The following is a 23990-nucleotide window of genomic DNA, read 5'->3' as shown; positions in this document are numbered from 1 at the left end:
CCACACACTGACTCACCCACCCACCCACCCCCACACACTGACTCACCCACCCCCCCCACACACTGAACCCCCCCACCCCCGCCCCCCACACACACTGACCCACCCACCCCCCCCCCACACACTGACTGACCCACCCACCCCCCCCACACACTGACTGACCCACCCACCCCCCCACACACTGACTGACCCACCCACCCCCCCCCCACACACTGACTGACCCACCCACCCCCCCCCACACACTGACTGACCCCCCCCCCCACACACACTGACTGACCCCCCCCCCCCACACACACTGACTGACCCACCCCCCCCCCACACACTGACTCACCCACCCACCCCCCCCACACACTGACTCAACCCACACACTGGCTGACCCACCCCCCGCCCCCCCACCCCCCCCCCACACACACTGACCCACCCACCCCCCCCACACACTGACTGACCCCCCCACCCCCCCCCACACACTGACTGACCCACCCCCCCCACCCCCCACACACTGACTGAAACACACTGGCTGACCCCCCCCCACACACACACTGACTGACCCACCCCCCCCCCCACACACACACAGACTGACCCACCCCCCCCCACACACACACAGACTGACCCACCCCCCCCCCACACACTGACTGACCCACCCCCCCCACACACTGACTGACCCACCCACACCCCCCCCCCCACACACTGACTGACCCACCCACACCTCCCCGCACACTGACTGACTGACCCACCCACACCTCCCCGCACACTGACTGACTGACCCACCCACACCTCCCTGCACACTGACTGACTGACCCACCCACACCTCCCCGCACACTGACTGACTGAAGCGCACTGACTGACTGACCCACCCCTCCCCGCACACTGACTGACTGACCCACCCACACCTCCCCACACACTGACTGACTGACCCACCCACACCTCCCCACACACTGACTGACTGACCCACCCCTCCCCGCACACTGACTGACTCACCCACCCCTCCCCGCACACTGACTGACTCACCCACACACCCCCGCACACTCTGACCCACCCACACCCCCCCACACACTGACTGACACACACACTGACTTACACATACACACTGACACAAATACACATACACACTGACTGACACACATACACACACACTGACTGACACACACACACACACACACTGACTGACACACACACTGACTGACTGACTGACATACACACACACACACACTCACTGACTGACTGACTGACATACACACACACACATACACACAAGGAATTCACACTTAGTGCAAAAAGCTAATACAGGGGATGTGTGCCGAGCACGCGCATTCTAAGTCAAATTTATTTGCGTTTTGTAACTGAAATTGTATTTTGATTTTTAATTAAAACATCACCAACACAAATACAATTTCTGTTACAAAAGTCAAAGAAGTTTCACTTACTATGCGCGTGCTCAGCACACACAGCTTTTTTTTCTACTTGGATCACGCCCTGCGTTCCCATGGAGCATAGGATGCGATCTGCAGAGTAGGGAAACGGAAGACTCCTCTTCTTCCATTTCCCCCAAAATGGACACCGCAGTCACATGACCACGTTGTGCCCCGTCGCAATCTGGTACTGCGACCCATCTGGCACTCAAAGGGTTAAAGGGCTGTTCCCCATGCATGTTTATTTTTTAAATACTGTACAGTAGAATATCTGTTTTCACCTTTCTAGTTTTTTCCCTATTCACCAATTTTTTAACTGCATTTATTCCAAATAACTGATCCCCCAAACTGGAATCATTATGGCTGCCAACCCGCTCTCATTTAGCAACATTAGTCGACCTCGAAACCCTAAAAACCTCTGAGAAGAGAAGACCTTTTGTTCTGATAAGATCCTTTGCTACCGCAGCTTGGGCAACAGCTCTGTGGAGCAAGTGTGAGCAAACAGCAGTGATTAGTGTCCACGTGAATACTCCACTGCAGGATGTGGGGCTCTTTAAATAAAAAAAAACCTAATCCAAAACAGCTAGGATAAACAAAGATAAATAAGGTTGGTAATCTGCTTTACAGGGCAGTACATGGAGCTTACTTTCAAAATAAGTCATGTTAGGGGACGCTGCACCTTAAATACAACCTTTGCCATTCCAGATAAGCTACAATGCTGCACTTTACTACCACTAATACATGTATAACTGATTCATTGGCCCATATTTAGTAAGCGTTGCTATTCCATAAGGCGCCATTCAGTGGCAGAAGACAATTTACAGTGCATTTAAGTGAATGAGTCGTCAAGTCTTCTGGCGGAATATGGAATAGCACCGCTTAGTATATATGGCCCGTTGTCAGTAAACCATGCGCTCATGCAAATATACTATGCCTGGTGTACTCCAATAACAAATAGTTGAGCAAGAAGATATTTGCAACATTGGATGCTAGTTTACTTATAACATGGTCAGGCAAAATGTAGTAGCAAAACAAGAAGGGCTACTGCACCTGAAAGGATTGCATATCTTGGCATTTATTCAATGTCTTGGCCCTGTGAAAGGGCCTTTTCGCATGTGGATGAGAAGCTGTAGTGACCTCTTCCAGCTTTCACATGCTTTCTCAAGTCATGTTTCAGCTGCTGCATGCTGTGGCTTGTAACTAAGGAATGCCCAGTGAAAGGAACCATTGCTAAAGACGTTGCATGGAACGGGATGAGTCAAAAAGGAAGCGACTGCAGTCTGTGAATGTGTTCATTGGGGTTTTTACTTCTATTTCTAAGTTTAACTCAGCAAGCTGTGACCTGCAGCAGCACAAGGCCATAATTAGATTCTGAACTTCATTTGTAAGCTACAAATGTGACCCCTTTTTTTTCAATTCCTACTGGTCTTTTTTTACCGAGGTCTTCTGACTGCACAACTGTGGCAACACCAAAAGCACAACAAAACTATTCCATATGTATGAAAGAAAAGGAATCCCATTAAAAGCCGTTTTCCCATTGATAAATCTGGTTCAATTAATTTGCACTGGTTGTGTCCTTTGATAAATAGTTCCCATGGTATTTGCTTTGTTTCAACGTTGTGGAAATCAACAACTTTGTTATTTTTTTTAAAATAAACAGTTGGTAACAGGCTACACACAGCACATAAATAATATCTGAAGATTCTGTACTTAACTTTGTATTTTGCAGGATATGGCTATTCCTCATATAACTATAATGCTTATGGAGGGTTAGCGTTTCATAACAGCACCATGAATTCCAGCACAGGCATGAAGCGTGGTAAGTCTAATGATAAATAATGACAGAAAAGTAATAAATAAATATATATATACGTATGCCTGTATGCACACACACACACACAAAATATATATATATATATATATATATATATATATATATATATATATAAAATATATATATATATATATATATATATATATATATAAGCAAAGCTACAGATCAACTACTACAAAAAAACAGATATATAAAGTATGTTTCCACCAGATAACACAACATATCCTGTAATCAAAGTTTCCACCCATAGGATTTAGTGACATTGTTGCTGAAGAATATCATAACATACTGTATCCCCCCACCATTGATTAGAGAGTACAATGAAGCCAACTATCTTTACATATACATATATATTTGGTTTTACATCTACATACATTTTCCTTTTTCATTCTGATCACTTGATTGTGAAATCCATCCCGAAGAAACATGTATGTCAAATATTTTTTGGGGGGGCTCCTAATAATGGCTATGAGTGGGAATTTAATACAAGCATGTTTAGAATTCTGCAATTGTGGTCACATAAATATTGGAATTGCTGGGATAATCTTTGCTCATCACATAATGAACAAGATAATGTAGGAGCCTCTTTGTCCAGGTACATATACAGAAGGAAATGCAACTTACCATATCTGTTGTTTTTTTATACTTTCGGGTGCAGTAACAAAGTTACAATTACATTGATAAGCTTTCATGAACGCCCCTTCTCCCTTCATTATCCCCAGACCTGATGAAGGCAGAAGGCTATATTCCAAAAGATTGTCAATGTTAAATGATGTTCTGCCCACTAAAAAAAGACATCACAATCAACAGAAATGTGGATGTATTATTATCCTCGTTGTCCTCTAACCATATTGAAAACAGTAACTGTTTTACTGCAGTGTAGTGCTTATCGAAATAACAAGGTTTTCAGGCCTAATTAGGAAGAGAAGAAAAAAACTGTTTTATTTATCCTATGCAACTATGAAACAAATGTTAAACATGGTAACGTAGCTTTGACGTGGCCTAATGATTTTATTGTACTTCAGAGGCAATCCACGTGCCTTTTTTTCTTTTCTTACATGTATTTATTTATTTTTTTACACAGGAACAGGGGGTCTCCGGAGCTGAACCCCATTAATTTCAGCTCTGGGGACCCTCTGCTTCTGGAGATATTTACCTCCGCAGTGGGTGCCGGTAGCCGCTCCAGCTGAGCTAGCTGGGGGTTAAAGTTCCCGCGTTAGCCGGGCCAATAGAAAGCCGGACCTGATTACGTCACAGCTTCCCATTGGCCCGTAGGGCTGTGGAGTTTGAAACGCTGCCATAATATGAACCCTGATACCGAGCAGATTGGTTTCCGGCACCACCTATGGAGGTATCTCCGGAGATCCCCTGCTTCAATTCTGTCTAAAAAATGAAAATAAATGTAAATGTAACGGTGTTTACCCCACCCGATGGGAGATTCTGCCATTACAGCGTGTGTGGTACATGCTACCTGTTGGTAAGCAGGAGGGCTGAGTTGTCCACCGATGGTTGTGGGGACACTGGACAGGTTTCTGGGGTACATACCCCACATGGTTCTCCAGCAGTGCAGCGGCTCCAGATGTATGGAGGCGATCTCCAACAGTAGAAATACTCCCTCTCCTTCCCCAGCAAGATCACACACCAGGCAGAAAGTATATGAAACAGGAACGTCTTTATTGGGTCAGCACTCACAATCACGGCAGTGCCTGCCCAATACAGTCTCTGGATCGGCTACCCAGCTGTAGGATGGTCCCTGGACATTCACTACGGGTCAAGGGCCCCCGCAGCTGTCCTTGCTCTTCCCTTCACCTCTAGCAGAGTCAAGGGAAAAGTCCACACTCACTCTCCCCTGAGGGGAAGAGGAACAGAGAAGGCCAAATACTCAAGCACTCTGCTGTGTGACCTGCCTCTCTCAGTGGGGAGAGGCACACCTATTGAATTTGGGAAGCAATCCCCTTAAGTACAGCCAGGAGGAGGGCACCAGGTCTGACCCATGATTGGCCAACCCAGGTCTGGTTCCACCTCCTCCCCCTGTCACTCAAGAGCACTGCAGGGAGTGGGGAAACCCCATGAAAAGTACTGGCAGGCCTGCTCTTACCAGGGTTTACTGCCAGGGAGGGCAGACTAGTAGCCAAGAACCAGTCCTGGCTACATTTAAAAAAAAAAAAGCGCTTACATTGCCTCTTTAAAGTAGCAACCCACTGGAAATTCAAAGATGGCCACTGTTGTCCAATAGGAAGCCACAACATCATCCCACCCTGATGGTGTGGCTTCCATTTGGCCCACGTGACCAAAAGCAATTTTGAGGACATCATTTGGATTTCCAGAGTGTGAGCAGAAACACTGGTAACTTGCAGGGTAAGTCTCTCTGAAATCAGGGGATCCCATAGCCAAAAATAACACATTTCACATAAGATATCGGAATTCTGTCATAAAAAAAAGTGCGGGTGGAGATGCTTAAAATAATTTCCATGTGCTCTTACTGTAGGTACAATGCCAAATCATGAGACTGATCAGGAAGGTGGTATTGCTTTAAATGGCCAAGATAAACAGAACGAGTCTCTTTGTGAGAGCCCTGGAACATCTGGAGGAGAGAATAACGCAGAAGCTGTGACAGTGATCGAAGATGAGAAGACCTGTAAGCTGGCTGGTACGTGAGAAATTCAAGAAGTTACCTTGGATAGATAATTTTTTTCAGAATTTTAGATTTTGCTCCAGTTCTTTAACTTGTCACTGTCAAAGAGGCCTGCATTGTGTTAACCTATCAATGATGGAACAAACTACTGCATTGAAGGGCAATGCTTTGAAAACCATCCAACAACCCATGACAGGGACTCATACAGATGTAGCAGACATTGCACCCGTCAATGCGATGCGGTAACACTACTACAATATTTATCTCAAGAAATACTACAGCACCATTGAATACAATGGTAATGCATGCGTTATCTCATGAACGTTTGCTATATTTTCTGCATTGTTTCTTGTGTTAGCTAGCGCTACAGGGGGTAATAACGTCTGCTACGTGTGTATTTACTAAGCAGTATTCTACCGTAAGACACACTTAGACACTGGAAGACTCCTTACAACACATTGACCTAATTCGATTGGGATTGATCTGAAACTTTGCTATTTATAGTACCAATTCCTCTTCCTTTAGCTTTATTTTTAAATAAATGATGTCTGAGACATCTGAACGTGCTCAAACGTGGCATTTTTATTTACTGTTACTATATAAGAACAAGTGCATGGCCTTTCAGCGCGCCGCAAGTCTCTCAGACAGTGAACTGATTAAACGTAGCACAAGTAACTACATGAACTTTAAGTAGTAAGATAAATATTGTATCTTTATGTAGTTTTATATGAGGCAGATCGAGCTAAGAAAAAAAACAATTGTATATAAAAAGGTGAAAAGCAATCCCAAACATCTGTCAAATTTGCTGAGATCACTCCCTCCATAATTCTGTGTTAAGAATTCCACAGGCTTCTGTTATCCATATTCTGCTTGCAATATTAATCACGACTCCATTCACTTCCTATTGACTCAAAAGGGAATTTTGTCTGAAAACAGCCCGATCGGCTGCTTCGGTGGAAATAGAATAAGCCCCTTATTGTGCTTAAAGTCACAAGGTGTATGAGAGGAGTGAAACTACAGGCGGGACCCGCTCGTACGGCGGGTTCTGTTACCTGGCACTGCCGCAAAGTGAAAATTGGCGGAAAGCGGAACTGGCGATTTTCAGCTTCTGCGTATGCGCAGACTTGCAGTCCCCATTCTGCGCATGCGCGACCTTGGACGTCCCCATTCTGCGCATGAGCAGACATATAGCCCCATTCTCAGGTACCGCTGGAAAAACAGAACAAGCGCCGAACGTAATGAACACGGGAACAATTGGGAAACGCTGCATGAGCGGAACACCGAAAAGCGGGGCACCGAAATCAGGGCCCTACTGTACTGGTAAGAAAGTGTAATCCCACAGCTCTAAACCCATTCCTCATTCCTTATCTTGTGGGCCAGCAAAACAGAGTTAAAAAAGAGAAATTGCCATCAAGCTTCTTCAGTTAATTATTTCTAAAGAGAAACTGAATTGAAAGATTATGTTATTGATGATATTGCTAGTAGAATCGGATTGCTAGTAACACTTCTAGGCATCTGTGTTAGGTGAGTTTAATGTTTGTTGAATTTCCACCATCTGAGGCCCTACTGCTGCTTCCTTGTGTTGGAGAATATTTTTGTCCCACTCATTTGAATTTGGCTGAACTTGTCTCCAGGACTGTAAACAACTTCACAGCTTATAGAACTGGAGCCAGAGTTTCTTTGGAAACAGAAATGTTGGTAGTCGATTGTTGTAGAAAATAATATGGTTTTCTATGATTTGGTGGCATTATACGTTTTGGAGGCCTTCTCTGGCTTTTTCTTTTTATACAGTTGACTTTAAAGTCATCAACAAACATACAATGTTTTCTCTCTCATTAACTGTTCTGTTTGCAGACTGTCTTTTGCTGGGTAAGGCCATGCAGCTGGCAAAGCGTCACGCAGCTTCCCTTTTTGACTATGCAGTAACAGGAGACGTAAGGATCTTACTAGCTGTACAGCGCCATCTAGCTGCAGTCCAAGATGAGAATGGGGACAAGTAAGTGTCGCTAGTTGGAATTTACAATGTTATTCTCGCAGTGCTATTGCAAATCAACAATGGTAAAGGTTGCAGTAAAATCATATTACAGTATAAGTTGCCAACTATGGGGTATATTTATCAAAGTCTCTCAGCGGCAAATCTGGTGCAAAATACTGCACTGAGTCCCATTGGGGTTTCAATGGGAATGTTTGGACTTCAAACATTTTGTTGCAATTTTTATACCCCAGTTTTGTAGCCGGAAGACTTTGATAAATAATCACCTATAAAATGATTAATACTGTCATGCTTGAGACAAAAATGTTAAGTTGTGTGAACAAATACAACAGCCAAGGGGTTAACTCTCATGGTGTCTGCATTAATGGGCCATTAAAACAATGACAAGCAAAATGTTTATAATTGAAGTGACTGGTGACAGTGTACACAGGTACGCAGTTTGACCTGACCTGGCCATGGTATCTTTAATTGGCATCATAAAAATTCCTGGGGCCTCTCTGGCTGGCAGACAGAGGTGATAATAGGGTCACTCACTATATTACTTAGTAAAGATCCCCCGTAATGTAATATAATTAAATTCTGGTGCAATTTACAATGATAAAAGATATAGTTTTGTGCCGAGACAAAATACAGGATTGTACTGACAGTAAATATGACAGGGTGTCTGGGTTGCATAGCTCAAATATTTGTTTCCCCCTTCAAAAGTAGAAGTTGTGTTAGCAAAAATGGTATCTACGCCTTTGGCAAAATCATATGAATGCAATCATGAGTCGCACTATTCTAGGGGTTACAGGGAAAGAGTTATGGGGTATTTTATAGTCTCAGATTAATTTGGGTTTAAAATAATTCTCTCCCTCCCAGCCTTAAAAAGGTCAAGGAAGATTGATGAGTAGGAGGAGGGCCGATGCAAGGGTATCCGACACCCCAGGCGAACCTTCAGCCCCGCGCCCCACTCCTCCACACTTACTTTTTTTAACTTTCAGGTTCTTTTTAAAACATTATACAGTAGCTCTTTTCTCTCATCCCTCTTCTCTCTCTCTCACACCCCTCTCTCACCCATCCCCCCCTCTTACCCTTCTCCTAATACTCTACCCCCTCCTCCTCCTCTTCTCTCGCCCCCTCCTCCCCTCACCCAAATAATGCCTACCTGGTTTGCAGAGGTCGGAGGAAGCCAGACGACGGGGGAAAAAAGATCAGGGCGGCGATAGACGCGAGCTGCGGCTGAAGTTGGAGACCGCGGGAGTGGAGCAGAGCTGCAGAGGGAGACCTGTACTATAGCAGCAGACACATGAAGTCAGTGAAGACTTCCGGGTCGGACTGCTGGAGCACCCTCCTCTCCGGCTGTTCTTCCCTGCTCCCATGGTCCTCCTCTCCTTCTCCTCTTGTGCTGCCGTCCGTCTCTGCCGCCACCCTGCTCTGTGCCCACAGCCCATCATCTTCCTTCTCCTCTGCTCCCACTGCCGCCCCCCAATATGTGCCGCCATAGGCGACCACCTAAGTCGCCTAGTGGTGGTACTGACCCTGAGTAGGCGATAGGAGTCATTCACAAAAGGTGGGTCCTTTTTGTCTGGGTTTTTTTTTTTTAAAGGAAAAATTATGTATTTAAATTCAATGATTGCACCAAAATTAGAATTCATCTGAGAGGGGTGTTATACTAATAACACAGGATTTCTCATATTTCAATCTCACGATTTGTTGATGAGTCTAATATCTGGTAACCTATTAGGCATTCTGTTTTTATTATTTTATTTTATTAAACTATCTGTGTATATATATGTATATATATATTGTATGCCTTTGTAACCTTTCCTTTTCTGTAAACCAGCACTGTACACTTTTCGTATATTATATCTAAAATGTACTCAGTGCTGTCTTTGGGCTCTAATTGAACCTAGTACTTTTTTTGAAGAGATTAACCGCATTTTCAGTCAGTTTTTGTGCTAAAGTCATATTTTTCTAGTAGCGGGACCCAGGTCCCCTGATAATAAGACCTAAAATTATTCTTGGTGATGGCAACGTAAGTAAGGTGTAGTGTGACGATTTAAGGGGAGATATTTCTCATTTTTAATGCCCGGCGGGAAGGTAAGTGAGTCAGCGGGATACACGTACACGTCTCATGCACACAGGTTGTGGCATTTGTGATAAATACATAAATATTGTCCCTTCATCTATATATATATGATTGTTGCTTGTGGTGTTTTTTTTTATGGGATTGTGGTGTTTTCTTTAGTAACAAAGTGACAGGTTTAATTTAACAATTTGACATTACTATAAATCCCTTTGTTCTTTCAGCATTCTCCATCTGTCCATTATTCATCTCCATGCTGCATTGGTAAAAATATTTTTGGACGTGACCTTTGGGGTGATATGTGAGGACATTATTAACATGAGGAATGACCTTTACCAGGTATGTCATCATACTCGTGCAGGAAACCAGCCACTGATGCTTTATCTTGATAATTGCACAGTGTTTTAGTGCATGAAGCTTTCCATCTGTGTATAGAGATAGAGTGACCAGATGTCCTGGTTTAGCCGGGACAGTCCCGGATTTTAGGGCTCTGTCGCAACTTTTTGGGGCGCTGTTTTTTTTAGCCCCATTGGCCACGTGTGTGCGATTTTCACTTGCCAACTGGTCATGAGCATGTGCAACCGATTTTTGCCGGGACAAATCTGGTCACCGTATATAGAGAGGAAAGTCACATTGTACAATGAAAGGGTGTGAAATAGAAAATCCTACTCCTAATTGCTTGTAGCACAAGTGGTATGGTGAGGGCCATTTAATGACATTTAGGAACAATGTCACGTAAAATGTTTTGTAACGATGACAATGAAATGCTTGCGTATTCAGGTGGTCCTTAAAGACATAAGTGTATGGAAGAGTGAAAAAGGAACAGAAGAGAGAAACATATTTCAGAGATAAGAGATTAAAGCAGCAATTCAGGCAATATCCTACATGTGTGTTTTTTGTTTTTGTTTTTTAATAAATCAGTTCTGTACTATCAGAAAATACTTGCAGCATTTAAAAAAAAAAAAAATGTTTTAAAGACTTTTTATGTTTCTAATGTAGGACACATTTCCAAAGTGACAACCCCCTTCCCCTTCTGATAGGCTCTGGCTCTTGAGCCCCGCCCTCTCTGTAACAGTGCACCAATTGTATCTAGTAACTGCCCAGTCAATCATATTCCAGGAACTACATTGCCCAAAATGCTGTGCAAGAACTGAATTAAATAACCCGAGCCAGCGATCGATTACAGGAGAACGGATCGATCTGCAGCTTAGCTAATCACTTGTCAGTGTGCAGATTGTATTAATGCACATATTGAATGGGGGGAAAAAATAAAAAAATATATATATATTTTAAACGGCAGCTTGAACTGCAGCTTTAAACAAACAGCAGTCATCAGGCAGGCCTGCTCCTTGACACAGGAGGGAGCTTGAGGTATTCATTTTATTTTCATATTCTGATCAAAGAATACACTAGTTTATTTGGCACCCTATTTGATTTCCGTCTGTATGTAAATCAACAGGACCCCCTTACCCCTCAATTGTTTGAAGACACGGAGCATAGGCAGACAATGTTATCTTTTAGTGTGCCTTTCAGTGACACGTGCTGTCTTCTTCGTGCATTTCTAGACCCCATTGCATCTGGCTGTCATCACTAAACAAGCAGATATCGTGCAGGATATTCTAACCACTGGTGGTGACCCAATGCTGTTGGATCGTCATGGCAACTCTGCCCTGCACCTCGCATGCAAAGAAGGAGATGCACAGACTCTAAGTGTACTTCTTAAGCATGAGAAGATGATTGAGATTACTAACCTTCCAAACAATGATGGTAGGAGATACTTCCTATAGTTTTTATAATTTTTTTGGCATTTTTGGCACATTAGCGTATAAAACAAAACTGCTCAAAAACATAATTTACACTTAATATTAGTTTAAAGATGCAATGTGACCTACGTACCTTTTTTTATTTGTGTGGATCACTCTATGGCCATGCCAATCCTTTCCATGGGAGAATCCCTGGTTTAAGACCTGTTAAGACCTATGTACTAAAGCAATTTTGAAGCGTAATTGGAGAAAATGTTGGCATTGCACCTTTTTTTTTAAACTCAAATTTTATTGACGTTTTCCACCATACAACAAGACATAACTGCACCTTCATACATAGTATGAAACACAGATTTTATAAGCGTTGCATCTTTTTGCATCCATGTATTAATAGGGTGGCCAGATTTACAAAAGTATAAACCGGGAAAAAAGGGAAACACAAGAGCGCGGACTGAACATTTTCCGACTGATAAACCGGGAAACATTAAAAAAATATTTATAAAACAAATGACATCACCAACTGCGCTTTATATCTCTCCGCCTCTCACACACACAGCTTATTCTTTACCCCCCATCCCTCTATTCTCGTTCCTCCCCATCCCCGTTCCCCCTCCCATCCCTCCATTCCCGTTCCACCCTTCCCATTCTGCCCTCTCCCCATTCTCTGTCTCTCTCTCTCTCTCCCCCAATCTCTGTGTGTCTCTCTCTCCCATTTTCTGTGTATCTCTCTACCTCATTCTCTGTGTCCCTCTCTCTCCCCCATTCTCTGTGTTTCTCTCTCCCACATTCTCTGTGTCTCTCTCTCCCCCCCATTCTGTGTGTGTCTCTCTCTCCCATTCTGTGTGTCTCTCTCCCCCCCATGTTGTGTTTGTGGCTTTTCCCCCATTCTGTGTGTGTGTGTGTCTCTCTCTCTCCCCCCATGCTGTGTGTGTGTGTGTCTCTCTCTCCCCCCATGCTGTGTGTGTGTCTCTCTCTCCCCCCATGCTGTGTGTGTGTGTCTCTCTCTCCCCCCATGCTGTGTGTGTGTCTCTCTCCCCCATGCTGTGTGTGTGTCTCTCTCCCCCAGGCTGTGTGTGTGTGTCTCTCTCCCCCATGCTGTGTTTGTGTCTCTCTCCCCCCATGCTGTGTTTGTCTCTCCTCCCCATGCGGTGTTTGTCTCTCCCCATGCAGTGTGTGTCTCTCTCTCCCAATGCTGTGTCTGTGTGTGTCTCTCTCTACCTATGCTGTGTGTTTGTGTCTCACTCTTTCCCCATGCTGTGTCTCTCTCTCTCCCCATGCAGTGTGTGTGTCTTTTTCTCTGCATGCTGTGTGTCTTTCTCCGCATGCTGTTTCTCTCTCTCCCCATGCTGTCTCTCTCTCTCTCTCTCTCTCTGCATGCTGTGTGTGTCTCTCTCCCCATGCTGTGTGTCTCTCTCTCCCCCCATCCTGTGTATCTCTGTCCCCATGCTGTGTGTGTCTCTCTCCACATGCTGTGTGTCTCTCTCCCCATGCTGTGTGTGTCTCTCTCCCCATGCTGTGTGTCTCTCTCTCACCATGCTGTGTGTCTCTCTCTCCCCATGCTGTGTGTCTCTCTCCCCCCATGCTGTGTGTCTCTCTCCCCCCATTCTGTGTGTCTCTCTCCCCCCATTCTGTGTCTCTCTCCTCCCATGCTGTGTATGTGGCTCTCTTTCCATGTTGTCTCTCTCTCTCCCCATGCTGTGTGTGTGAGTCTCTCTCTCTCTCCCCCCATGCTGTGTGTGTCTCTCTCTCCCCCATGCTGTGTGTGTCTCTCTCTCCCCCATGCTGTTTGTCTCTCTCTCTCCCCCATGCTGTGTGTGTGTCTCCCCCCCCCCATGCTGTGTGTGTGTCTCTCTCTCCCCCATGCTGTGTGTGTGTGTGTGTGTCTCTCTCTCTCCCCCATGCTGTGTGTGTGTATGTGTCTCTCTCTCCTCCATGCTCTGTGTGTGTCTCTTGCTCTCTCCCCCATGCTGTGTGTGTGTGTCTCTCTCTCCCCCCCCCCCCCATGCTGTGTGTCTCTCTCCCCCCATGCTGTGTGTGTGTTTCTCCCCCCCCCCCCTATGCTGTGTGTGTCTTTCTCTCTCTTTCTCCCCCATGCTGTGTGTCGCTCTCTCTCCCCCCATGCTTTGTGTGTCTCTCCCCATTCTGTGTTTCTGTCTCCCTATAGTGTGTGTGTGTGTGTGTGTGTGTGTGTGTGTGTGTGTGTGTGTGTGTGTGTGTGTGTGTGTGTGTGTGTGTGTGTGTGTGTGTGTGTGTGTGTGTGTCCCTACCTGTCACTGTGGAACATGAGTGGGGGGGAAGCCATCTTGAGCCCTGGCAGCAGACACCGAAAGTTCTCACTTCTGGGGCTCCACTGACACTAACCCCGCCCCCACCCTATGCAGCTCAGACCGACCCCTGCTCTCCTCCTTGCATTCTCTGCTGCCCCCCTCCCTCCCTGCTCTGATGGTCAAAATCGGGACAGCCACAAAAAAACCAGGACATTTTAAAGAATGTCGGGCAGCCGGGACAGACCTTAAAAAAACGGAACATCTGGTCACCCTATGTATTAAGGACTTTGCATCAGTTCTTGCTTCATGTGCGTCAGCTTGTTTTTTGAGGAGTATCAAAAGGATCATATGGTGCACAGATTATAATGAGATGTATCAAATAGTGTGCCTCAGAGCTGGTGGATTTTTGCTACAAATTGAAAGGAGAAAAATGATGCACAGAGGTGACGTTACCTTTCTTGTTAAAAAATCTGCACCTCATGTAAGAAACTGGAGCAACATGTTTGGTACTTTTGATGCAATTTTGTAGCAATATTGGTCCGGTGTGCCAAAACAGGGTTTTCTGTTTGCTGCTATGTAGGCCCCCATTGATCAAAGTGTGAAATCATCAATCTGGAGATCAGAATAGTCACACAGCATGTGACAGCTTTTAGTCCGAGAGTACAGTACAATGAAAAGCATTTCACTGGTCGTCTTACCCGGGGCCAGGTCAGAAGAGAATAATGATTTCTGTGACGTAATCAAAAACACATTTTGTTTGGCATTAGGCTTAAATGCGATTCACATTGCAATAATTGAAAACAACATGCCCTGCCTTCGACTGATGATATCAGCAGGGGCAGATGTAAATGCTCAGGAACAAAAATCAGGAAGAAGTGCTCTGCATCTGGCTGTTGAACAAGACAACATCTCACTGGCAGGCTGTCTTCTTCTGGAGGTGAGACCAGTTATAATTGTATTGACAGGGTAGCACATTGCTTCCAGAGAAGCCTTCAACCCATTACACTGCAAATAATGAACAGTTAGCATTGGCAGATTCCGCTGTACATTACTCCTGGTCCCTCCTTGTTTTGTTGCCCAAGTTATCCACCAGCATTAGATAATAGTATATTAAGATTGTATCTTTTTTTAAATGTTCACTTCTATTTTTTCCCCCTTATAACCTGTAAACATATTTCACCCTTAAATCCTTCAGTAGTTTATTTTTGAACACATGTTGATATCAAATATTTTTGGGGCCACTTAACCACAGCTACTGTTACACTGTACATTTCCTAGAACATGTCCTGTAACACTGATGCAGCTTGTTTCCTCTACAAGAACCCATAAGGGAAGCATCATTTATTTTGTTTTATTGTGCTTTCTAGAAGTTACATTTAAGAGGAAAAAACGGTATTCAATTATTGATGATTTACACGGAATACAAAATGCAACATTCCTAGGCCGTCCCCTCTCCGACAGAAAACCGTTCAACTCTTTTTTTTTTTTTAAAGAATGATTTATCTGGAATTTCTAATGATGTGAGGAAAGGAGAAGATAATAACCTTGTGTAATTATTATAAAGAGCAGTCCTGGTGAGGGATATTAATGCAGGTCACTCAGTCCAGCCGTCTCCCTGGCTTTCCTGTACCAGGACTCCGAGTTGAAATAGCACGTTGTAAGAAATGCTGAATTGGGGTATCCCATTTGAGGGAGAGATTGCATAGTTTTGAAACGACAAGAGACAAGGTTTTTTTTCTGCAGTGCTTCCAATTCATGAGGTTTTGTTTCTAACAGTTGCTTCATTCCTCCCAGGGCGATGCACACGTAGATAGTACTACGTATGATGGGAGCACTCCTCTTCATATAGCATCTGGCAAAGGCTCTACAAAACTGGCAGCCCTTCTCAAAGCAGCAGGTACAGTATGACTTCACAGGCCCCTATTCAATATAGCGAGAAGCAGGGTAAAGCACTTAACAGGTTATGTGACTTCCCTTCAAGTGAATGATCAATGTGATGTGTTGTGTGTATTGTGTACGAACCCAGTTTACGGAGTAGGAGGGAGGGATTGCACTAGCAGAGGGCCCTGCATTTCCCCACAACATATTAGTTACTGCAGTATGTACATATACTGTATGCTTGCACATATACACAAAGATACAGTATACTGTTTGACATCAGTGTCTTCCTATCCAAACACGCTCATTTCTCCGTGTTACCGGGGCACCCATCTTTGTGTCACACATTAAATTTGGCCTTAACATTCTTCAGCAAACCGGAAAATAAAAAAAGAACACTATAAAACTCCACACTAATGTAACTTCTAAACCTTGAGCTGCTACACACTATATATATATATATATATATATATATATATATATATATATATATATATATATATATATACTGTAGAGAGAGAGAGAGACGAGAGAGAGAGACGGGAGAGAGAGAGAGACGGGAGAGAGAGAGAGACGGGAGAGAGAGAGAGACGGGAGAGAGAGAGAGACGGGAGAGAGAGAGAGACGGGAGAGAGAGAGAGACGGGAGAGAGAGAGAGACGGGAGAGAGAGAGACGAGAGAGACAAAGGAGCAATGTCAAACTACAATAATTAGCTAAACCGAAATGTACTGACGTGTGTGTGTATGCACAGATATGTTCAGTACCACCATACCAAGATAACTATAACAAGATTGCTAAGCCTGTTATAAAGTATGATTAGTATGAACTAGCTTGTCACGTACGGCCCACCTGAGAGCACGCGACCTGCATATGGGACAAGGGTTAATACTCCGCTCGCAAGCGTTCCCACTTTTAACCTCCACAAAGGTCCCTCAAATGGACAATATCTCCTCTACAGGACAAGGGTTAATACACAACTTCCAAGCTGTCCCACTCTTCACCTTCGCAAAGGTCCCTCAAATGAGTTAACATCTCCCCTAAATTCGTCCCAATATACCACCGTCACGAACAGCACACAAGTGGGCACGTGACTTAGATATGAAATCAGGTTTAATACACACGGCTACTCTAGCCAATTCCCCTTTCTCCTCTGCAAAGGTACCTCCAACTAGTTAATATTAACCCCTAGCTCAATTGCAATCATATCTATATATCTATATGATTGTCATCTTAACTCTATGCCCAGGACATACTTGAAAACGAGAGGTAACTCTCAATGTATTACTTCCTGGTAAAACATTTTATAAATAAAAAAATTAAAATACCCTTCCACCACCTTGGATATGCAAATAAGATGTAAAATTAATATTTGCCAGGGCCCTAGGTCCCTGCTTATTATATAAAAAAACTATGCACTTTAACACACAAAAATCAGTTTTAGCAATATGTGTCCGAAACCATAAATACTCTCTCCAGAGCGTGCAACAGTTTATTCAGAGCCCAAAGTATTACTTATTAAATGTTTTAATATATATAAAAATACAGTGCTTAGATTACAGAAAAAAGTATTACAAGAACATACAGTTACTATAAAAACGGTTTCGCAAAATAAAAAGGATACAACATAAAAGAAAACCTATACATCACCATATGTCTTGCCTCAGAAAGGTTACTGGTGTAGGAGATGAGATTTTGTCCAAAACACTCCTCTGGTGAAATCTGATTTTTCTAATACATTGCTATTACTTTTACTATTACTATTAAACATTTTTCTCCATGTTGAAACAACATAAGCCCACCCCCGTCGTAACTCAGCTGTGAGATTGACAGTTTTACGACAGAGTAAAAACCTCCTACAAAATGATGTTTAAACTAGGCACTCAGTTAAGGAAAGTTATGAGCAAGAATCTACTAATACAGTACTTATACACACCTGTCACATCAATATATTCAGACGCTCATGGTGGACGCAACAAGACTAAACATGACCGCCGTAACACTAAACCTGAGGGACAAATTAATCTGTTCCCCAGTACCTGCCAGGCCTCCCATATCTGGACCCCTTGTGTTCGTCACCCTGTCACGAATGCAAAATATCAAAATCGTATATGTCAGCATCGTTGTCAAGTCCCTGATTCCATGTATCATATCTTGGAATAGGATAGTAACACCCCCCCCCCCCCGGCAATCCATAACCCCCTTCCAGAGAATGCTTTGAAGAACCTTTTGTTTATGTCAGAGTTCCTGTATGGCAGAACATATGTCCTTATCTCTAGAAAATATCCGTTTTTACCTGATATATCCATATATCCATTTTAGCCTGCAAAAGGTGTTAACATACCATAAACCCTCTCTTTATACTTTTAGCACCCAACTTCAACCAAGTCCCTTTGAAGCTCCCTCAGATTCATGACAAGTCAGAAACCCCAAATACTGTATTTTAACTTCAAACTGTAGCTCATTAACCCCTGAAGCACCAAATTGACCAAAATACATAATATCTCATGATGTTATCATGACATAACTGTTGACGTTAACAGTAGATTATGAACAGTAGATTATTTTGTAACTTGGTAGATAAACAGAGGTTTTGCTTCCAGGTGCAGATTCCCTCATTGAAAACTGTGAGCCCCTCTACAGCCCTGAGGACACAGAGGATCAAAACAATGTAGACGAAGGGATTGTACCAGGGACAACACCTCTGGACATGGCTACAAGCGATGAGGCAAGTGACTGCTGCTTATTCAGTGGGGGCCTCTTGTGTTTGCATTACCGATCTGCTTGTGACATTACCTGGAATGCCCCATTCTGCCTTGTTCAGACGTCACAACAGCAGGTGCTATAAATATGAAAACGTCATACTGCGTATGATATGATCATGGATATGATAGTAACTATATTATTAACATTATTTATATATATATATATATATATATATATATATATAAAATATATATATATAAAAGCCCATTTGTACATGTTGCTTGCCACATCATTTCTGTTTTATTTGGGAGTATCGGGCAGTGTCTTACACACAGGGCCGCTGATAGGGGGGGACAGCCAGGATCGCTGTCCCGGGCCCGCAGTGTTTAGGAGGCCCAGCCCCTTGCTGCCTGCACATTAATTCCCTGCAGCAGGCACGGAGATGCAGCAGGAAGCACAGAGGGGAATCCCTGCCTCTGCAGAGCCTCCGTAGGTGGGCGGGACAGGGGGCCGGTCCTCAAGGACAGCAGCTTGTGTGTGGTGTGTGAAGCTGCAACTCGAGAGAAAGGCGAGGGAAGGCTTAAATCTGGGGGAGAAACACAGACCTGGATGGGAAGAAGACAGAAAGGAAGAGAGAAACACTGAGAATATAAAGCACAAAGAGAAATACATTAGTGGGAAAAGAGAGACATGAGGGGGAAAGAAAATGCAGGGAGGAGGATGACAATCATGGCGAAAAGACATGTGGGGGGAGAGAGAAACATGGAGGATTAAAAAAGAGAATGACAGGCTGGAGTGGGGAGACAGGAGAGAGAGCCCTGAGGAGGGGAAAGGTGGAATGACGAACGGTTGTGAGAGAGAAAGACACTGGGGGGTTAAAAGGAGAGACATTAAGGGGCAAAGTGGACTGAATGTGATTATGTTGTAACATTTGCAGGGGCCCCATTCTTCAAGTCTGTCCTGGGCCCCAAAAATTCTGTTGGCGGCCCTGCTTACACAGCTGGGTGCTGCAGGCGTCCAGGAGTCAGCTCTAACACAAAGTAGCCACATTGTTACAGTATCTTTATTTTTTTCTCTCAAACTGCTCTTAAGTGCCAAAGGGGCCAGCATTTCATTGCTTCTTTTGAAGAGGTTAACATCTAAATCCTCCCATTTGATATCTGTTTTCCATAGGTATGCGAGATACTGAATGGCAAACCCTATAACTCGAAAGCCGCTTCGGGAGACCCGTTGGCACAAGGTATTGTAGCTGCAGACTGCGCTCGGTTGTGCTTAAGTTCCTTGTCAGCACTTATGACACACACACTGCACATGCCGTCAGTGGGGCTTTCACTGAACAGTAATAGCAGTGATTGAAATGTCTTTAATACGTAGGGATAATGTGCACAATTCCAAGCTGTAAATTAGGGAAAAGCTCTTCCCAACTCGTATCGAAAAGCTTTTACGCAATGTATACTTTAATGACGGGAAAGAGGCCTTTTTTGAATTTGTTTATTTTTTCTTAAATGAATTTAATTCTCAAAAAAGAAAAAACAGTAACTTTCTAAATAAAAAGCCTAATGGTTCTCCATACCTCCTAATAACCGAGTCTACTCCAAGGTAATATACATAGAAAAGTGCTTCCCATGTTCTCTGTAAACGGCTTGTGATATACAGTAACACCACGATAATGTTGAACCTTTTTGCTGCTGGACAGACCAGCGGTTAAGACCAAAATGAAACGCTAGGAGTTTTTAAATATATGCTTTTTTTTGTTTGTGAGGTTATGAGTCACTTAAAATGGGCTTTTATATTTCACGCTTTGTTGGATCGGCTGCGTTTGTGGTTGCTATAGTGAGCTGGAAGTGTTCAAACATGGCTGTCTGGCTTTCACTTGTCCCGATGAAGGTTGCTGTCACTTCCTGGCTCCTGACTAGCGCTCTGTGAATAATTTACCAACCAATGCAAAGCAGTCTTTTGCATTATTGTTATTTTATTTACTGTTTTTACTTAATATGCAGATTTGACCAAATGTGCCCCCACAAAGTACAGTAGCAGGCATTGAAAAGAATTCAGTTTTGCCATAAAGCAGCTTTCACTTGCTAGATATTTACTATTGACATTATTTATGAAGATATTTGTTTATTATTTATTAAGTGCAATGCTGTCACTTCATATAATCATAATATTATCATGCCACAATATTTTATAATGCACCATGCAAGTAATAGTCGACAAATGTGACAAAAGAGCAGCATTTGGTGACGGAAGAGTTTCAATTCATATTTCACTTGCATAAATATATTTTTACAAAGGGCAGTGACACAAAGATGGAGAGTTTGTACATAATCAACGTCCTGCTTTGCTTTATTGTGTGTGTTAAAGTGATTTATTTTTACTGTCTAGGAGACATGAAAGACCTCAGTGAAGATGCAAAGTCAAAACTTTACACATTGTTAGAAAGCTCAGATGCCGGCAAGAATTGGTCTATTCTGGCACAGAAGCTGGGTCTAGGAATACTGAACAATGCTTTCCAATTAAGTCCTCTGCCCTCTAAAACTCTGCTGGACAACTTTGAGGTAAGGATTTTAGGTTTTGTAGCTAAGGATCCATTGCAAATTTCCAGGAGTGGGGATTTTAAATTCTTCATTCTTTAAAATAAAATGCAATGAGCTTAACGGTCTTCTCATATTTCTCATCTTCTCCACTTTTTCCTTGTTTCGCAGATTGGAGAAAAAAATATATTTATAGCTAATAAAAATATCACGTGTGAGCATATTAACATGTCTTAGACAGGTCTGCAACCCCGCTTTTCACCATTATCACCTAGCCTACAGTGCTTCCACTGCAGCAAGGGATTCTGAGAAATGACATGCAAATGAGCACAGTGTCCACACAATGTCACCTTTTGCCTCAAATCCATTTTTACATGGAACTTTTATAAGCTTATGCTCGCTGCATTACACGGCTTTTCAGCACAGCCTGGGTTAAGATGCAAAGACAGTGAAATTACTTACAGACAGTTGTTTCGACCTTTTGGGTCTCAAGGGTTCCATGATACTGTGCTCAATTGCATGTCATTTCACAGAATCCCTTGCTGGAATAATTTATCGTGTGTGTGTGTGTGTTAATTAGTAAGGTAGGTATATGTGTTAATAACCCAAAGTAAAGGTCAAAATATGAGTGAGTGAAAAAAATGAAATAAAAAAGGGGGAAGTAATAAGTTAAAATATATTTAAAGAAAGGGGATTCTCTAGAAAATAAAATAATTGCTATATGAGTGAATGAAAAAAAAATCAGATGGGTAAAACCCGGGACAAGAAATGCAGATGTACTGTATATGGGGAACAAAACAAATAAAAAAGAGCCCTAAGTATGTATTGTATTGTATGTCTTTATTTATATAGCGCTTCACAGTAGTAATACATGTGGTAATCAAATAAATAACAGATAATATAAATAACAGATCATGGGAATAAGTGCTTTAGACATAAAAGTAACATTTCGGAAGAGGAGTCCCTGCCCCGAGGAGCTTACAGTCTAATTGGTAGGTAGGGAGAACGTACAGACACAGTAGGAGGGAGTTCTGGTAAGTGCGTCTGCAGGGGGCCAAGCTTATGTATCATGTGTTCAGAATATCCACAGTGCTATTCATATGCTTCTTTAAGCAAGTGTGTCTTAAGGTGGGTCTTAAAGGTGGATAGAGAGGGTGCTAGTCGGGTACTGAGGGGAAGGGAATTCCAGAGGTGTGGGGCAGTCAGTGAAAAAGGTTTAAGGCGGGAGAGGGCTTTAGATACAAAGGGGGTAGAAAGAAGACATCCTTGAGAAGAACGCAAGAGTCTGGATGGTGCATAACGAGAAATTAGGGATGAGATGTAAGGAGGGGCAGAAGAATGTAAAGCTTTAAAAGTGAGGAGAAGAATGGAGTGTGAGATGTGGGATTTGATCGGAAGCCAGGAGAGGGATTTCATGAGGGGAGATGCTGAGACAGATCTAGGAAAGAGTAGAGTGATTCTGGCAGCAGCATTTAGGATAGATTGTAGGGGAGACAGGTGAGAGGCAGGAAGGCCGGACAGCAGGAGGTTGCAGTAATCAAGACGGGAGAGAATGAGGGCCCGAGTCAGAGTTTTAGCAGTCGAGCAACAGAGGAAAGAGCGTATCTTTGTTATATTGCGGAGGAAAAAGCGACAAGTTTTAGAAATGTTTTGAATGTGAGGGGCGAATGTGAGAGAGGAGTCGAGTGTGACCCCTAGGCAGCGTGCTTGGGCTACTGGGTGAATGATGATAGTTCCAACAGTAATGTGGAAGGTGGTAGTAGGGCCAGGTTTGGGAGGAAGTATGAGGAGCTCTGTTTTAGCCATATTGAGTTTAAGGCGTCGGAGGGCCATCCAGGATGATTTAGCAGAGAAACATTCAGAAACTTTGGTTTGTACAGCAGGTGTAAGGTCAGGTGTTGAAAAGTATATTTGTGTGTCGTCGGCATAGAGGTGATAATTAAACCCAAAAGATGTTATTAGGTCACCTAGAGAGAGTGTGTACAGAGAAAAGAGAAGAGGTCCCAGGACAGAGCCCTGGGGTACCCCCACAGAGAGATCAATAGAGGAGGAGGAGGTGTTAGCAGAAGAGACACTGAAAGTACGATGGGAGAGGTAGGATGAGATCCAGGATAGAGCTTTGTTCCGAATACCTAGAGTATGGAGAATGTGGAGGAGAAGATGGTGGTCCACTGTGTCAAATGCTGCAGAGATGTCAAGTAATATGAGCAGAGTGTAATGACCTCTGTCTTTGGCAGCATGGAGGTCGTCAGTTATTTTAGTGAGGGCTGTTTCGGTGGAGTGAGCAGTGCGGAAGCCAGATTGTAGAGGGTCTAGGAGAGAATAGGTGTTGAGAAAATGGAGCAAGCGAGAGAATACAAGACGTTCAAGGAGTTTAGAGGCAAAAGGCAGGAGGGAGACAGGTCAATAGTCAGGGTTGCCACCTTCGACTGATGGTCAACCCGGAGATTTTTTTTTTTAAAATGACACTGTGTTGCCATGACAACGGGATGCTATGTAACGTCACGCGGCGTCAAGTCGCCATGACAACGTGGCACCGCATGACGTCGTGACATCATGTGGCGTCTCATTGTCATGGCAACCAGTATCACGTGATGCTGTTACGTCACGTGACGTTCCCGTTGGCATGGCAACGCAGCGCCATTTGACGCCGCGCAGCCATATTGAGAGTAGTTGCAGGGGGAGATGGCGGGAGACTGCTATTGCTGGCACTATTTCTGCGTTAATGGTATATGGAATTATACCTTACATCATTTCTATTATTTATAACTAACGCTGATGACAATTGTCAATATTAATTTATTACAATGTTTACCTCAGTTAACTTTACTTGAGTTAATTTAACAAAGACAAGGTTACCTCATTGCTATCAAAAGGGAGGAACTGAAGCAGCTTTACTGTAAAGAGA

The 23990-nt window shown here is 43.5% G+C and overlaps 1 protein-coding gene across 3 annotated transcripts in view; it reads left to right on the top strand.

The window, feature by feature from the left end:
- The window catches only part of NFKB1 (nuclear factor kappa B subunit 1), a 133491-nt gene that overhangs the window by 98977 nt on the left and 10524 nt on the right, over positions 1–23990 (top strand). For 2 of the 3 annotated variants that reach the window (XM_075609067.1, XM_075609057.1), the window contains 10 exons: positions 3136–3225; positions 5729–5890; positions 7730–7871; positions 10161–10275; positions 11502–11703; positions 14734–14903; positions 15761–15863; positions 18446–18570; positions 19722–19788; positions 20934–21106. In XM_075609067.1, the coding sequence (XP_075465182.1) occupies positions 3136–3225; positions 5729–5890; positions 7730–7871; positions 10161–10275; positions 11502–11703; positions 14734–14903; positions 15761–15863; positions 18446–18570; positions 19722–19788; positions 20934–21106 (1349 nt within the window). The remainder of the gene's footprint in view (positions 1–3135; positions 3226–5728; positions 5891–7729; positions 7872–10160; positions 10276–11501; positions 11704–14733; positions 14904–15760; positions 15864–18445; positions 18571–19721; positions 19789–20933; positions 21107–23990) is intronic. The other variant, XM_075609075.1, reaches the window with a different exon arrangement.

Source organism: Ascaphus truei, chromosome 1 (genome assembly GCF_040206685.1).
Source record: "Ascaphus truei isolate aAscTru1 chromosome 1, aAscTru1.hap1, whole genome shotgun sequence".
Classification (NCBI taxonomy): domain Eukaryota; kingdom Metazoa; phylum Chordata; class Amphibia; order Anura; family Ascaphidae; genus Ascaphus; species Ascaphus truei.
Note: the sequence above shows the minus strand (reverse complement) of the source record. Positions and strands in the feature narration are given on the sequence as shown.